Source organism: Mytilus trossulus, chromosome 1 (assembly GCF_036588685.1).
Source record: "Mytilus trossulus isolate FHL-02 chromosome 1, PNRI_Mtr1.1.1.hap1, whole genome shotgun sequence".
NCBI lineage: Eukaryota > Metazoa > Mollusca > Bivalvia > Mytilida > Mytilidae > Mytilus > Mytilus trossulus.
Window position 1 is genome coordinate 106,860,322 of NC_086373.1, and position 19,231 is coordinate 106,879,552.

The 19,231-nt window shown below is 30.6% G+C and overlaps 1 protein-coding gene across 1 annotated transcript; it reads left to right on the forward strand.

The window, feature by feature from the left end:
- The first annotated feature begins 1,283 nt into the window (after positions 1–1,283).
- LOC134696210 (serine palmitoyltransferase 1-like) lies at positions 1,284–14,915 on the forward strand. Its single transcript, XM_063557883.1, has 16 exons — positions 1,284–1,431; positions 3,150–3,254; positions 6,116–6,219; positions 6,588–6,681; positions 7,223–7,295; positions 7,685–7,817; positions 8,569–8,698; positions 9,432–9,521; positions 9,920–10,027; positions 10,274–10,369; positions 11,729–11,825; positions 12,106–12,160; positions 12,637–12,754; positions 13,015–13,088; positions 13,577–13,672; positions 14,332–14,915. The coding sequence occupies exons 1-15, from the start codon at positions 1,348–1,350 to the stop codon at positions 13,665–13,667; spliced, it is 1,452 nt and encodes a 483-aa protein (XP_063413953.1). The 5' UTR covers positions 1,284–1,347; the 3' UTR covers positions 13,668–13,672; positions 14,332–14,915.
- Positions 14,916–19,231: the final 4,316 nt, after the last annotated feature.

A 19,231-nucleotide genomic window follows, 5' to 3' on the forward strand; every position in this document is an offset into this window, starting at 1 on the left:
TTGAGGGGATTAGCTGTCAATTTATTATTAGAAGTTACGATTTTAAAAATGCTGATGAAGGTAATCTAGATAGTTTTAGACATGATTTAATTTGGGTTGTTATGGTTGCAAACTCCATTGAAAATTTGAATTGAGATTATAACCATATCTTGAGGGAAAGAAATTTATTTTTGGAAAAGGGGGAGGTTAACAAAAATTTGGGGTGAGGACAATTTGTTTTCAAGATTTCAGAAACTAAAAAGAAAATTTCTTCAAATATTTTTTGGGGGTCAATTGCAACAGCATATCGTATTGCACAAAAGCAAAAAAAAATAATATAAATTCAAATCACACAACCAATTTAAGTTCAGACCTATAATAAGTGTGAATATTGTGTCCACTTTTGCCCCAACTGTTCAGGGTTGAAACTCTTCAGTCCTATCCAGCTGTGTTCTGAAAAGTAATTAATTCTTATACTGTATGCAATATGTCTACTATAATTGGTGTATGGAGTATTGTTAAGGTGTACATGTCCAAATAGCAGTTGTTATTTGACCTTGGCCTCATTTTCTTGGTTTTTAATATTGGTTAAATTTAAGTTTTTGTGTTTTGGTCTGTTGTTAATACTTTATGCAAATGGGCAACTACATTTGTTGTATACACATATTTTACAATGTATATACTGGTATGTTTGTTTGGCATGTTTCATTCGACCTTGACCTCATTTTTATGGTTCATCGCTCAATGTTATATTTTTTGTCTATTTTTCTACTGCTATAAGTAATATATCAACTATATTTAGGGTATTCGATGATTATAGAGTGTATATGTCTGTCTAGCAGGCTTCACCTGAACTTGCTTTCCTTTTCTTGGTTCATTTAGCAATGTTAACTTTTCTGGTTAACTTTAAGTTTGTTTCTTAGATATGCAAAAGGTCAACTATATTTCATACCAGGAACATATATATTGACAGATAACAGATATTGTTAGATATACTGTTCCCAGGTTCATGGAAAAAAATATCAAATAAAAAACCCTCAACTAAATGTATATATGTTCCTGCATGAACAATCTAGTTAGGTTTTTTTAATTGATAAATATCTAAAAAAAAAAATCATGAACAAAAAATAGTACAAATCTGTGTATAAACACTAAATCGCTTTACTCAGGAACATATATAGTAATATAAACTGTTTCCAGCTTTACTGAAATTGGACACCTATTATAGTTCGTAATTGTGCATTTATACAACAATTCAATTTTGGTTATCAGGCAAACCTCTTAGTTTATTCGGAAACTTTCGGGATTTTATTCGTAAGACCTCATGACTTTCCTTTGGGTGGAGGATTGGCATACCTACATGACAACATGATGAACATTATCATGGCCACGAACAACTCCTTTTTACCGAAATCTAGTGACATGTACGAACTGATAGAGTCTTTTTTACAGGTAATACATTTATGAAGGGTTTTTTTAAAGCATGAACTTAAGATTTAATACAAATACATGTTCAAAGACTATGCTGCATGCAGCCACCTGATGATCAACGTCGTATTATCATCAGATGTTCTACATAACTTGTGTCATAAATGATTATGTAATGGTGTCACATTAATCATGTTTATTTTGACTAGTTTATAATGCAAACGAAAAATAGTAGATTTATACTGAATTGTGAAGACTTGGTGTGAATGTTTATAAGTTATATAACATTAAAATCTACATATTTCATTATTTGACTGGAAATTTATAGTACAAAGATTAATACAATTACACTAATGAAATATAAAAATGTATATTAGGACAAAAAATTAAACAACAATTACACTAATGAAATATAAAAATGTATATTAGGACAAAAAGTTAAACAACACAAAAAGCCACAAACAGATTTATTGTAATCACACCTTTCATTTTTATGCCCCACCTACGATAGTAGAGGGGCATTATGTTTTCTGGTCTGTGGCTCTGTTCGTTAGTTCGTTCGTTCATCTGCAGGTTAAAGTGTTTGGTCAAGGTAGTTTTTGATGAAGCTGAAGTCCAATCAACTAGAAACTTAGTACACTTGTTGCTTATGATATGATCTTTCTAATTTTTCAGCCAAATTAGATTTTTGACTCAAATTTCACGGTCAACTGAACATAGAAAATGAAAATGGGAGTTTCAGGTTAAAGTTTTTGGTCAAGGTAGTTTTTGATGAAGCTGAAGTCCAATCAACTTGAAACTTAGTACACTTGCTGCTTATGATATGATCTTTCTAATTTTAAGGCCAATTTAGACTTTTGATCCAATTTCACAGTGCATGGAACATGGAAAATGATAGTGCCAGTGGGGCATCCGTGTACTTTGGACACATTCTTGTTCCTTTTATATTAAGAATGCTGAATTTTGATTGATTTGTCGCCAAAGTATTTTTCGCCTAGTATTAAAAAAAATTAATTCCAAACAAATTTGCCTGTTTTTCAACACTGCCAGTGAATTTGCTTCAAATTCCCCTCTATGCCCAAGTCCTTGTTTTTGTCCTCAAGAGCATGTTACGGCCAAAATTAAAATGGTATGACAACGTTTGTACATAGATACCATGCATATGACATTACTTTAAGACTGCTTTAGCATGTAAAAGTACATGTATGTATATAATTCTGGCTGTACTATGATAGTCTCTACTTAACATCTATGGATGGCAGGTTACTAGTTAAAAAAAAAAATCACTTCACCTGCACAAAATCTATTTGGTCAGGTGTAATAATTTGAAACATATTTATTTATTATGGATTGGAAAACAAAGTTATTGCAACTTTTATTAATCCCTTTCAACTTTTCGGGTGCAAGTGCTGTCTTGTAGCAGCATTAGCCTGATTGTTTTTACGTGATCAACAAAGGTGTGTTGTTTTACGTGCAAGATATTCAATATTGCAAGTTTCTTATCTGCACCAAATTTCACCTGGATAGATTAATGTACTATGAAGCTATTTTGTCTATGAAAATTTTGCATTTAGTTTTTACTGCATTATCAATATTTTATATAGCTTAGGTGGTTGAGGTGTCTAGGGCACTGTACATAGTGCAGGCAGTGTTGCCAAGATGTCACAGAAGCAAGGATTTGATTCCTGCTAATAAAAGAACAAAACATCAGCCTGAAACCATCACATTATTTCTGTTTTCAGGCTCCCACATACCACCTGATATTTGAAGCTTTATTGATAATATGGATTTTCAAGCTGATATTCTTTTCTACAGAATATCGTCCAGAATCTGTTCTGACAGAAAAGGTAAGAATGAATAAAGTTACAAATGCTGTTTAAGGTTCTGAGTTTGTAGGTATAAATAAGAGAAAATGTTATTTCAAAACAGATTCTTCTATAATTATTAATGATATATTTTTGGCCTAAATGGTATTTAAATGTGATCATACTTTCTGATGCTGTTCATGTCCTACCTAGTGGTATTATGCTTTTGTTCTGTGTGCATCTGACTGTCGAGCTACGGTTTAAAGTTAAAGTCCAATCAACTTATAACTAAGAAGACATTTTCCCTATTATATAATCTTTCTAATTTAAATTAGAGATTTCACCCTACTTTCACAGTCCACTGAACATAGAAAATGATAGTGAAGTGGGACACCTATGTACTATGGACACTTTTTTGTTTTAATCTTAAATGGTAACTTAAATAGTGGTGTTTTAGCATGTTGCACTTTATGTAGTATTAAATGACTGTTTGTTTTAATTTATCTCTGTTAGTTCAATTTGGAGAACACTTGGTCATTTCAACCCATTTTTAGAAACTAATAAACCATATAAGAATTCAATAATTACACCCCCGCTTTAAAAAAGGGGGGGTATACTGTTTTACCTCTGTCTGTCAGTCCGTCCATCAGTCCGTCCGTCAGTCAGTCCGTCCCATGAAACTTTCGTCACATTTTTCTCAGGAACTACACATCCACCCTTTCTGTAATTTGGTATCAACATTTATATATGTCAGCCATACCATGTGATGCGTTGTCAGATTCATTATTCATCGACTTCCTGTTTACCGAACACTTGTATGATTTTACACATGATAGCCAAGTTGAAAATTTTCGTCACATTTTTCTCAGGAACTACAATACAAGGATTTCTGAAATTTGGATTCAGGGTTTATCTAAGTCAGCTATACAGTGTGATGCGTTTTCAGATTGATCACTTGACAACTTCCTGTTTACCGAACACTTGTATGATTTTACACATGATAGCCAAGTTGAAAATTTTCGTCACATTTTTCTCAGGAACTACAATACAAGGATTTCTGAAATTTGGTTTCAGGGTTTATCTTAGTCAGCTATACTGTGTGATGCGTTTTCAGATTGATCACTTGACAACTTCCTGTTTACCGAACACTTGTATGATTTTACACTTGATAGCCAAGTTGAAAATTTTCAGCACATTTTTCTCAGGAACTACAATACAAGGATTTCTGAAATTTGGTTTCAAGGTTTATCTAAGTCAGCTATACCGTGTGATGTGTTTTCAGATTGATCACTTGACAACTTCCTGTTAACCGTACACTTGTATGATTTTACACATGATTGCCAAGTAGAAAATTTTCGTCACATTTTTCTCAGGAACTACAATACAAGGATTTCTGAAATTTGGTTTCAGGATTTATATAAGTCAGCTATACCGTGTCATGCGTTTTCAGATTCATCACTTGACAACTTCCTGTTTACCGAACACTTGCATATTTTTACACTATTAATATTATCCACTTGCGGCGGGGGTATCATCAGTGAGCAGTAGCTCACAGTTTCCCTTGTTTCATTTGCAAATGCCTCTTAGAAAATTCATTTAGATTCTGTCAGTATGTTATTGTTTTATTATATGTAATTATAGTATATTTCTATTATGAATTAGAAAATATATGGAACCACAGGTGCATTACGTTTGCACGCATTACCATTACATTTGTGCGCAAAAATCATTACGTTTGCGCGCAGCTTTTGATTACATTTGCGCGTATTTTTTCGACAGGTTAATTCAGGTAAAATACAGGTCATAAAACTTTATTAGATGATTAATTTGTTCAATTATTTACAAGTATCAGTACCCCTTCCGTTAGTCTAAGTCTCTTTTTAGGCAGGGAAAAAGGAGATAAAGCCGTATTTTTTTTCGATTTTCAGATACAATTCAACAAGTCAAAGGTGTAGGCAAAAGTTGAAGAAATCTGTGACATAGCCCATTTATCATAACTTGAACTTATAAAGATATAACGGGGTTTTAAATTGAGTTTAAAATTCAATATGAATAGTATATAATGTGAATTAACAAACTATTTTCAAAATTAATAATTGATAGTCATATCTTTTATGAAAATACCAATAAAGTATATCATTTGTTATTTAATATATATGAATTATTATTTTTACCTGAGATTACCTGTAAAATGAATGCGCGCAAATGTAATCAAAAGCTGCGTGCAAATGTAAAATGTTTTAATCCCCAAATGCGCGCAAACGTAGTGTGCCCGGAACCACAAACGTCAAAATTATTTAATTATGTAGTGGAATGAACCATTTGTGGATTCTTATAAATTCTATAGAACTTTTGGACTATGAAAAATCTCAATCTATTTTTGAAATTAATTCTTACATACTTTTGATTTTTTAACCTTGTATGCTAACATTACCAATGTGAAATTTTAGAGTTGTTTGTATAAACATTGAACGACAAATATTTGACGTATAAATTTTCTGATTTCAGACACACGAAATTGTTTCTTTTAAAATTGTAACATGATGATGACTGCTGTACCCATATTTTGACTATATTATTTATAATGTCTGTTTAGTTCATGCATCATTGTAAATATATTGGTATTTGATGAGACTTGTACAAAGTGAGAAGTTTAGCGCTATAAAACCAGGTTTAATCCACCATTTTCTACATTTGAAAATGCCTGTACCAAATCAGGAATATGACAATTGTCCATTTGTTTTTGATGTGTTTTGTCATTTGATTTTGCCATGTCATTAGAGACTCTCGATTTGATTTCCCTCTGAGTTGAGTTTTTTTGCGATTTTACTTTTAAGAATGATAAGAAATCTATTTTGCAATTAATTGACAAGCTTTTTAAAAAATGCAGCTACTTTGTTTAGGAGAAAGCAGAATTAATTGAAGAATGGCAGCCAGATCCATTGGTTCCTGATGTGGATGAAAATCATCCATTACTACAAGCCATGGAGAAGAATATTATATCAGGGTTGGTTTTTCTTGGATATTATAATATTTATCAACTATTATCACTCCTATAATTTCTATGTTATTGTGGCAAACATATTATCATTCCTTAGTAATCAATTTGTCAAAAAATCACACAACATCTATAGTGATCATAGTGATCAAATGTCATTTGCTATAGTTGTGATTTGACAATGTTCAGACATAAATCTGTAATTTTATTTATTGTCAGTTTTAATGCATATTAAGTATCATACCCCAAAACTCATAATCAAATATTAAGGAGGAAATTTCTTTATATTTAAAGGTGAATAATTTTTACAGGGTTTTACTCTTCAGATTTTCATGGATGTCAATCATAATAATTATTTTTGCTTCTTTTATTTATAGAAAACCAGACAAATATGTGATGATTAACAACAAATCCTCATTAAACATGGCCACACTGAACTTTTTAGGAATGGCAGGAAATGCAGAAGTTGAGGTTTGTTTCAATATTGTAAAGATGACATGAAGAAACCCATAAAACTGTACCTAACACAAATAAACATGGGCAATTTTCAGCAAACAGCCTATTTTTTTTTAAATCAGTAAGCTTTTTAAAACAGTAGCTGATACTATTAAAAAAACATATTTAGTGACTCCATTATAGAAATTTACTATCTTGTGTGTCGAAATATAAAAATTCTATCACATCAAGTGTGATACGATATTTATCCACTGGAGACATTTAAATTTTCAAATTTGATATGTGAGGCTCGCCGAGTGTTTTAAATATGTGAAATTCAACTGTCGAGAGTGGATAAATATTGTCTACACAAGATAAAGCGTGTAAGAAATTGAGAAATATAAATTTACCAACTCAATGTTCCCTGTTGGAATAGAAGGAAAGAGGAAAAGTTTTGATTATGTATAGAAAGATGATATTATTGTTTTATTGACTCACTATTAAAAATACACCATTACATTACATTTGTACTTTCAAACTTTTCAAGTCACTAATTCTATGTATGTTTATTTTTCAGGCTGCTGCCATTAAGACACTGAAAAAATATGGAGTAGGATCATGTGGTCCTCGAGGTTTCTATGGAACTATGGGTAATTATTCCTGATCAATAATCACTCAAGAATTGAAAGGAAGCTGACAAAAAGATTTCATCTCAAATAGCATATAGTTGCAGGTGTTGCTTTTAGCAACAACAAAAAACTTAACAAAATACACATTACCTGTATTAAGGATTAAAAGAACTTTTTGAATATCAGATTGGTTTCTTAACTATGCTGCTTTATTTACATTCCTTGTATTAGATTGAAACGTAGCTGAGCTTTGAGATAAGAATTTCAGAATGAATGGATTAAATGACACCAGTTAGATTTTAAGATAAGGAGTAAAATGACAAATTTGGTTTATCTTATGACTTATTTAGAGATGATTTTGATTTAATTCTCTAATGTTGCTTTGTAAATTTCTGATTGTTTTTCTTCAGATGTCCATTTAGAATTAGAAGAGAAGTTTGCCAAGTTTATGTATTGTGAAGAAGCAGCTTTATATTCCTATGGTTTTGCCACCATAGCCAGCGCCATCCCTGCTTACTCAAAGAGAGGAGATGTTATATTTGTGTAAGTTTAAAAAAGCAAGGTATTGAAAAAAGTTTTCATTTATGAAATTTTAATAATATTTTGCTGAGCAACTATAATTCATAACTTCTCCATATATGATACAAACCATCATCCTCACTCAACAGTCTTGAAAATGTGACGTCCCAAATGAACCATCTGACACGCACTGAATTAGGAGGGGTGCTTGCATAGCAGGATGCTTCCAAAATGTCAGTTTTATTACCTGGCTTTATCGTTAACCTCTCTTCTAAGGAGATGAACTTTTCAAACAGGGTATCAAATGTTACTTATGTATAGACAATGCCATCGCTCTTTTTACTAAGAAGAGGGTACTTTGAAAGACGTATTATCACCATAGATGACTGATACAGCAAACAACTTGAAACAAAAGAAAAAACAAAAGAAAGAAATCAGAAAATTTGGTGCAAAAACTCAGACGAACAAGATAGAAATTTGGTGTGGCCTTTCTTCTAAATATATGACAAATGAAAATAGAATTAGAAGTAAGATTTATGTAAGAAAGGCAACAATATTCAACAGTTTTAAAATCCTTAAATCATCATTTTAAATATTTGCTTCATCTATTCAAAATATCATGTATGAAATCACTGAATTTGGTAACCTACTTAATACAGTTAAATTGTTATATTTACACAGGTGCTATACATTTGTTTTAAAACGAAGGTTTTGTGAATTCTGGTAGCAAAGTTACATGCATTATATATATGATTATTATATTGTATTTTTACAGGGATGAGGGTGTTTGTTTCTCTATACAGAAAGGTTTGGTAGCCTCTAGAAGCAGAATTAAATGGTTTAAACACAATGATATGGAGGATTTAGAAAGATTATTACTGATTCAACAGGATGAAGATAAAAAGGTACACTGATATTCTAGTAAAGGAGTAGGTTCAGTAAGACCCCCTTTTGGCCAAAATATAGCAGTGTTACAAAATTGTGTTAAAGTAATCATGAAGCTATTTATTGGAAAGTAGAAAGATTCTGCTACATAAATAGGGGCTGTTTTTGACAATACAATGCACATATATCGCGGACTAGCATCATAAAGTCATGCTAAATTACTGAAATCTTCACAAAATTAGCATTTTAGTTAAATTTTAGACGTTTTCTGTCTAAAATGAAAGTGGCCGCATTCGTGTTCATTCATAATATTGAAATGCAAGTTGTATTTGACGATAATACATAATATATATAAAGGTTGAGAATGAACTCGGATGCGGCCACTTTCATTTTTGACAAAAACCATCTGAAAAGTGACGATTTGTGGCAAATTTGATAGATTTTTCATACTTAAGCTTGAATTGGAGCGTTTTTAATGACTTCATCAGTTAAAATCTTTCACAAAAACTAATTAAATCAATTGAAATAGACACTTTAGTGATTAAAAAGTGTCTAAAATATTTCGTCAGATGAACTTGAAAATTGAGGGCAAAATCGGCCCTGACGGGACCTACTCTTTTTAAAAAACAGCAAATTTAAAACTATCTTCCGTTCTCTCTCTCAAGTTTGCATGAGCTCTTTTTAGATTTCAGCAATTGTACATAAAATGCAATAAATATTTAAATCACTGATTGATATGTTTATATTACATAGAATCCCAAAAAGGCCAAAGTAACGAGGAGATTTGTGGTGGTAGAAGGATTATACTTTAACTATGGTGATATCTGTCCACTTCCTAAAATTGTAAGTATAATTATTATTTCATTGTTAATTTCAATAATTTCTAAAATATATATATTCTTTGAAAAATATCGTGAAATTTTACCATGGATAAAAAGGCATTACCTCATAGCAATAAAAGTCCAGGAGTTATGGAGAATTATTGAGTTGTAGTCTTATTTTACTTAAACGAATTGTAGATTGTCTGTCAGAATTAACTCTAGAGATTAAGTATGCTTATACATTAAAATGAGAAATGAGAAATTTAAGTGATACAATTATACACCATAGCATAGCAATACATTTAATTTTTAAAACATTGAATGTTATTATGAGTTTGAAAGTTTTTATCTTGCAGTATGAATATAAGTAATCTTTAGTCAAATGTAGGATACCATTTTAAAAGACATTTTTATTGATAGGTTGAACTAAAGTGGAAGTACAAATTGAGACTGTTTATGGAAGAAAGTTTTTCATTGGGTGTTCTTGGGGCCAATGGAAGGGGAGTTACAGAACACTATAATATATCAGTGAGTATTATATCATCACCATGGTTCACATACACGTCCTTTGAAAATGAAATTGCCATTGAGATATATATCTACCACAAACTATTCTCTATGACATTAAAGTGAAGACAAATCTTCAGGTTACCGCAAGACCTTTTGCATGTGTTTAAGCAAAGTTTGAACATATTGTAAATTAAACAGAAGTTAATTGATGCACTAAAGTTTGGGCTGCTCTAGAAACATGTAAAATGTTGATTTGTATTATAGGTAGATGAAGTAGATTTGATAGCAGCTTCATTAGAGAATAGTATTGGCAGCACTGGAGGATTCTGTTGTGGTAGAAAATATGTCATAGATCATCAGGTAAGAATTAAAGATAATAATAACAAATTCATATTGTTTCTGTTTTAATGATTATCAGGTTTAGGTGATTGGTTCTAAGTCTTATTACCTCCCCTTTTTGTCCCTGTTGTAACATAATAAACCGTTTTTGATTTAAAGATTATCTGGTGAAGGTAACTGGTTCTCAGTCGTATTACCTCCCCTTTTTGTCCCTGTTGCAGCATAATATACCGTTTTTGATTTAAAGATTATCTGGTGTAGGTAACTGGTTCTCAGTTGTATTTCCTCCCCTTTATGTCCCTGTTGTAGCATAATATACCGTTTTTGATTTAAAGATTATCTGGTGAAGGTAACTGGTTCTCAGTCTTATTACCTCCCCTTTTTGTCCCTGTTGTAACATAAAATACCGTTTTTGATTTAAAGATTATCTGGTGAAGGTAACTGGTTTTCAGTTGTATTACCTCCCCTTTTTGTCCCTGTTGTAGCATAATATACCGTTTTTGATTTAAAGATTATCTGGTGTAGGTAACTGGTTCTCATTCTGATTACCTCCCCTTTTTGTACCTGTTGTAGCATAATATATTGTTTCTGTTTTAAAGATTATCTGGTTGAGGTTACTGCCTTATTACCTCCCCTTTCTACCCCTGTTGTAACATATCATATTGTTTCTGTTTTTAAAGATTATCTGGTTCAGGTTAATATTTCTCTGTCTTATTACCTCCCCTTTCTACCTCTGTTGTAACAACATATTGTTTCTGTTTTGGAGATTATCTGGTTTAGGTTACTGTGTCATTACCTCCCTATTTTTGATATGATTTATTGGTTCTATTTTAGAGATTATCTGGTGTAGATTACTGCCTTATTACCTCCCCTTTCTATCCCTGTTGTAACATAAGATAATGGGTGTGTTTGGATATACACCTGAGGCGGCCGTTGGTTTGATATTTTATAAACAAAATATCAAATCGTAGGTACCTATGGGTAACCATAAGCCGCCTCAGGCGTATATCCAAACACACCCATTGTTTCTATTTTAGAGATTATCTGGTAAAGTTCACTGTGTCTCTGTCTCATTACCTCACCTTTGTTTCCTTGTTGTAACATAACCTATTGTTTCTGTTTTAGAGATTATCTGGTTTAGATTACTGCCTTATTACCTCCCCTTTCTATCCCTGTTGTAACATAACATATTGTTCTGTTTTAAAAATTATCTGGTTCAGGTTACTGTTTCTCTGTCTTATTACCTCCCCTTTCTACCACTGTTGTAACATAACATTTTGTATCTGTTTTAGAGATTAACTGGTTTAGGTTACTGTTTCTCTGTCTTATTACCTCCCCTTTCTACCACTGTTGTAACATCACATTTTGTTTCTGTTTTAGAGATTATCTGGTTTAGGTTACTGTTTCTCAGCCTCACTTCCTCCAATGTTAGCCACGGCTGCTGTAGAGGCTCTCAACATTATGCAGAATGATTCCAGTAAGTCTTTATTAATGTCATTTAGATTTTTATTTATAAAAAAGAATAAATGATATGGACTTATAGAAAAGATTAATTGTTTGCAAGATATATTTGATCAAATGAAATTCTTGAATAAGGAACATGCAAATCAAAATTTCTCATCAGAATGGATTTTAACAATAATTTTAAATAACTGTAGAAATATTTTAACCTTTGTATATTTAGGAAAAGGTAGTAATAACAAGTATTGATTAAATTTTAGAAATGATATTCAAATAAAAAATATTTTTTATTTCAGGTATATTACAAAGACTTAGAGAAAATTGTAGAAAGATGTATGATGGTTTGTCAATGTAAGTCTATGATATACAAACATTTAATTTTTGTGTTTTATGTCAGCTATTTTTGTGTTTTATGTCAGCTATGTTTAATGTTATTGTCTCCCCTTTATCAACATACAATTTTATTTTCATATTCTAAATATGATGTTTTTAAAAATTTGTTCTTACTGTAATATATCCCATGTGTTCTGACCAGGAATTCAACCACCTTCAATATTTGGAGATCGAATTGTCACTTCAGTCATTACACAATACATAACTTCTACCCTCATATTCATTCTTCCTATCATATAATCATGATATTATGTCAATGAAAAATGGTGTAACAAATAATGTGTAAAACCACTGACCATTGTAATCAAAATTATAATTATTCAGGACATATCAAATACAATTTACTTCTCTGACCATAATTTTTTATTAAATATTATGTTGATCTGAATATGGAGATACTGACACAGGATATAGTTGTGAACTTTTCTTTACAGGATATCAGGTGTAGAAGTGATGGGAGATCCTTTAGCTCCTATTAAACATGTCAGATTAGCAGAAATTAGCGATAACAGAGAGTTAGACATGCAAACTTTACAGAGGATTGCTGATCACGTAAGTTCACAACATTATATTTGGCAGGACAGACAGACTGTTATACTGTCTGTCTGTCTGTCTGTTACAAAAGATTGTCATTTCAAGTGTCCTAAAAAATTACCCAAGTTGTCATTATTTGAGTATTATACTCAACAATACATGAAACAACAAAATAATGATTGACTTAATACTTGAAGCTTATAGGTTAAAAGTTTTCAGTGTTTATATATGTTGTAAAATTAAAGACATCATATAATGTTGTTTTTTTATATTATCAGGCTATGGAGAATGGTATTGCTATAGTTTTAGCCAGACATTTAGAGAAAGAAGAACACAAATTACCACCACCAAGGTACGTCTGGTTAAATGTTATCAATCATTCTGGTTACACACAAGAGAATATGTAGGTACAAATATAAACATGATATAAAAAAAACCACTGATTGGTTGCTGTCGAATTTTCTCCAAATGTATGATTTATATATAAAATAGATGTATCTTCCCAAGCCAAGAAATTTCTTTGTTTTATGAAGTAATAGTGAATTTTCAGGTCTCATAATTTCAAAGAAGTACAAGGTCTTTTTTGTGGTAATTTCAAAGGATAGCCATAAAAAAAACAGAATTAAAAAGTTTATCAGATAGTATACTTTTGTTATATAGGGAATATATTGTTTCAAATATGCAGTATTTTTCTCATTTTAAAATTTAACATTTTGGAAGTGGAGTTCAGTAAATTGAATATGTTGGTTAGCAAATTGTTTTTTTTTTATTATACATTTTCATACAAATTGCTGCTACAGAAATAGTTAAATAATTGTATTTCCTTGGTATTTGTTTCAGTATTAGAATTGCTGTAAATTGTCAGCTAACAGAAAATGAAATTAACCGTGTTGTGGATGTTTTCACCAATGCATGCAGATCTGTTTTATGATTGAGGTAGGATAAACTTTAGTTCTACATTATAACTCTGACAAAACCAGACAATGCTGTCAAATTTGACAAAAAAGCACATTGTTTTAAATGTGAACCTGAGAAATGGTTTTCAATTTTGAAATCCTTTCTTATCAGTTACAGACAAGAATATCAGTGTCATTTATTGAAAATATAACTAAATTAAGATTAAAAAAAAATACAAAACTTACCAAGGGCTGAGGCTACTGATTTGGTACAGGCACTAATTAATTACATTTTGACAACATTTATCTGTAGATGATAACCTTTGCTTGAATTGTATTGCCAAATTGTACTTATAGATTATCGTTTGAGTTTTTTTTAGATTGATTTTCATGCTTGAGCCAGTACGGTGAAAGTGAGAATAGCAATCAAGTTGAGCTGAGCAATGATAATTTGTCTATTGCCATTTTACCTATGACGACAAAGTCTAATTGGTAATTTCATGACAACTGGCACATGGGTCCTTATTTTCCAGCGATAACTGTATATCATTCTACTCCGCTGAGAGAGAAAATTATCAGTCAGCAAGATCAAAGGAATTTTTCGTAAAATACATAGACTCATAATATATTTAATTTAACAGAAATGATTGGGTGCTGTTTGCCATAACATTATGTTTAAAACTTTTTATTGTTTTGTAGAAAAAAGTGAAACAGAGTGAAAGACTAAGAACAACAAATATTTTGTATTGACATTTATATGATATTACTATAGACAGGAGTGATTAGTCTGAGAGTGTCACTTGGAACAAGTGCCTATTTACATAAATATAACTGCATTTTGAAGGTGTTTTGTGTGATACAAAGCATGATTAATGCTCAAATGTTAAAAACTCATTCTAAAATTGAGGTGCATTGTGTTTAAGATAAATGAGATTTATTTTAGAAATACTGTGGATTGATTATTATTCTTGGATAACAATGTTAAAGGATTTTGTGAATACTATGGAACCACAAATTCCAATGTTCAATGAATAACCTATTTTCTTCCGGAATTTAAGTAAAATTTGCCCAAACCACGAATTTCAAATATCAAGTTTTTCTCAATCCATGAAAATTGATACCCAAAAAAATAAAGAATCCACAGTATTAATAACCACATGTTGTTTATTTTTATAATGGTGTGCTTTTTTTTAAACCAATTGTGTTATTTCACAGTATTCTATGCAGATTCATTCATTTGTTCAACATCATATACTATGCTGTTATTCTACAAAGTAATTAATTGATCAAAATAGGCCATTTACATTAGAGTTGTTTTATAAATAACAATCATGTAACTTTATATCAAACATTTTCATAGAGAAAACAGTTCTCTCAATGACTGTTTTGTTATTTTTTTAATTTTGATATTCTTTCTGAGATCATAAACTGCTTTAGTTTTAATGTTGATTGAAATTTGTATTGATAAATATAAGTTGCGATATTGGTTCCTTCATCTATTGGGGAATATAGGGTGACCTCCCTTTGTATTGATAAATGTATGTTGATGAATATACATGGTTCATAATTCTGTATATACAAGCTTACCTCCCTTTGTTGTGAAAAATGTGTGTTACGTCAATGGTTGCATGGGTAAATTCAGTAAATAAATAAACATCATTTAATACCACTCATTTCTGGAAGAGGTTTCTGGTTAACACTACAGTCATGTGCTTGTAATAGATGCTTTTGGTGGATCAAAACTAGGGTTAAAAAAAGTTTTAGCTGGATGCAGTTATTTTTTTGAAAGAAGTTGAGGTCATTGTTCCTCCCTTTAATATTGTTATTTTTTTTATGATACATGTATTATATTTTAAAATAACTTTTTAAACTGGTGTTTGAATTCCTCTAAATTGTTTACAAAAATAGATCATTTCTTCTTAAAAAAAAATGTATGTTTATATTGTGTATTTCTTCTTAAAAAAATATGTATGTTTATATTGTGTATTTCTTCTTATAAAAAATGTATGTTTATATTGTGTATTTCTTCTTAAAAAAATGTATGTTTATATTGTGTATTTCTTCTTAAAAAAATGTATGTTTATATTGTGTATTTCTTCTTAAAAAAAAATGTATGTTTATATTGTGTATTTCTTCTTAAAAAAATGTATGTTTATATTGTGTATTTCTTCTTAAAAAAATGTATGTTTATATTGTGTATTTCTTCTTAAAAAAATGTATGTTTATATTGTGTATTTCTTCTTAAAAAAATGTATGTTTATATTGTGTATTTCTTCTTAAAAAAATGTATGTTTATATTGTGTATTTCTTCTTAAAAAAATATGTATGTTTATATTGTGTATTTCTTCTTATAAAAAATGTATGTTTATATTGTGTATTTCTTCTTAAAAAAAAATGTATGTTTATATTGTGTATTTCTTCTTATAAAAAATGTATGTTTATATTGTGTATTTCTTCTTATAAAATATGTATGTTTATATTGTGTATTTCTTCTTATAAAAAATGTATGTTTATATTGTGTATTTCTTCTTAAAAAAATGTATGTTTATATTGTGTATCATTCATGTACTTTAAATGCTTGTTAACATGTATAAATATTCAGTGATGCACATGTATAAACTTTTGTTCAATTTTTTACTTTCAATTTTAAAGCCATCTGATGATCATGAATGAAATAACTATTTGAAACACACTGAATCCTTTGATTGTCATTCATTGTTTCTTTCTTACCTACATAAAATGTTATTGTACATGTCTTCTTAGTAGAAGTTTCTTGTATATGAAAGACTACAAAAGGAAATAATAACTCCATGTTTTTATACTTAACTGTTTGTTTATATATTTTTATACGTTTTTTGTAACAAGTAGTGTATATATTTGTCATTATTTATTCTGTTGACATCTGTAAAGTAGTTTTATTAGTGATTTTGTTGATTTTTCAATCAAATTTTCTCTCAACTATCACTCAACTACACTCAGAATTCTTGTTAATTTACTTTTATGACATTGAAACATAGGAAATGTTGGGTTTTTTTTTATTAAAAATGATTCTGTGATTTTAATTGAAAAGTAAATTTCAAGGATTATGTTTGGGAAATGGAATAATAATCATGATGCAAACATTTTAAATATTTAAATGTACACATCAGAACCAGATAGAAAATTGTAATAGAGTAGGGAAAATCTGATATAACACAGTATTTATTAAAGTAAATTAATGCTATTTTTCAACTCTAAAGGGATCATGAAAATCACTTTGTGTTCTAGACGTACTGTTTCTTTCCATGGTCTAGTTATTGCAGGTTGTTCTACCATAATACAATTGCTCTACATGGACTAAAAATCTATGATGGTATAGGTTATGGTGTTTTAGTAACTCGAATGTGATGCTCTTTTTTCACGTTGTAGACAAAGCCATGTTCTAATTCCAATAGAAAATCAGGTACTTCTGTTAACTGTCACAGATGAAATTGCAATATCACTTGTATTTTAAAGAAACCCAGAGATCAAAATGGACACTTTTGTAGATTTTGTTTTAAAGAAAATATTAAAATATAATTCTATAAGTAATTTTACATGTATCTGTTTATTTTTAATTGAGGAATGTATTGTTTTCTTGAATGTTTCACGTCATCAAATCAAAAGGTTGTTTAAAGATATGTTTTGTGTTCTTTGAAGTACAAAAGCTATGAGTTTCCTATCAGAATTAAAATATTTCTATCATGCCATTATATGTTCATTTTATCATGTGAAAGCATTATATTTATTAATATTTTACACCACGCCAATGTTTGATGTAAAGATATTATCAATTATAATGGCTTCTCATGTTAAAAATGAGCACAGCATTGAAAAATATTTTTTAAAGGAAGTCAGACTCTATTTTGAATCTTACACCTTTTGTTTTAGAATGCACTGTTTCAATCATTATGATGTTAAATTAAATAAAATTTAGGAGGATTTCGCTGGGGAAACAAAAGATCTAGTTTTATCAAACTTTGGCTAAAAATCAAAGGGCTAGAAGCTTTTGGGTATCACAGACCTTATTTGAATAAACGAAGAAGAAAAAAATCTTATGTTAGGGCATTTATGTTTTTTAGCAATTGTAATTTAGTCATTGCTGTTCTGAAACTATAAGGTATTGTGATAATTACATTTATGTGAAGTTGTGAATATAACTGAACTGTGTATAATATCAATAATATTAATATATCATGTTATGCTTTAACTTCATTAGAACACACCGATTTTAAAGATTAAAATTTTTATAGTTTATGAACTATTTGTATTCTTGTTGTCTCTTATAAGACTAGTTTCTAGATGAAGTCGGTTTACCAGCAAATGTCATTTAGATTTACAAATGTTTTGGCTACCAACATCAATTGTTGAAATATGATCTGGTGCAGATAAATTGGTGCTGTTTATGCTGTTGATGTTATTAGTTATCAAAAGTACCAGGATTATAATTTCATACGCCAGATGCGTGTTTCGTCTACATAAGACTCATCAGTGACGCTCAGATCAAAATAGTGAAAAAGCCAAAACATATACAAAGTTGAAGAGCATTGAGGACCAAAAATTCCAAAAAGTTGTGCCAAATACGGCTAAGGTAATCGACTCCTGGGGTAAGAAAATCCTTAGTTTTTCGAAAAGTTCAAAGTTTTGTAAACAGAAAATTTATAAAAATGACCATATAATTGATATTCATGTCAACACCGAAGTGCTGACTACTGGGCTGGTGATACCCTCGGGGACGAAACGTCCACCAGCAGTGGCATCGACCCAGTGGTGTAAATAGTTATCAAAAGTACCAGGATTATAATTTCATACGCCAGACGCGCGTTTCGTCTACATAAGACTCATCAGTGATGCTCAGATCAAAATAGTGAAAAAGCCAAAACATATACAAAGTTGAAGAGCATTGAGGACCAAAAATTCCAAAAAGTTGTGCCAAATACGGCTAAGGTAATCGACTCCTGGGGTAAGAAAATCCTTAGTTTTTCGAAAAGTTCAAAGTTTTGTAAACAGAAAATTTATAAAAATGACCATATAATTGATATTCATGTCAACACCGAAGTGCTGACTACTGGGCTGGTGATACCCTCGGGTACGAAACGTCCACCAGCAGTGGCATCAACCCAGTGGTGTAAATAGTTATCAAAAGTACCAGGATTATAATTTCATACGCCAGACGCGCGTTTCGTCTACATAAGACTCATCAGTGACGCTCAGATCAAAATAGTGAAAAAGCCAAAACATATACAAAGTTGAAGAGCATTGAGGACCAAAAATTCCAAAAAGTTGTGCCAAATACGGCTAAGGTAATCAACTCCTGGGGTAAGAAAATCCTTAGTTTTTCGAAAAGTTCAAAGTTTTGTAAACAGAAAATTTATAAAAATGACCATATAATTGATATTCATGTCAACACCGAAGTGCTGACTACTGGGCTGGTGATACCCTCGGGGACGAAACGTCCACCAGCAGTGGCATCGACCCAGTGGTGTAAATAGTTATCAAAAGTACCAGGATTATAATTTCATACGCCAGACGCGCGTTTCGTCTACATAAGACTCATCAGTGATGCTCAGATCAAAATAGT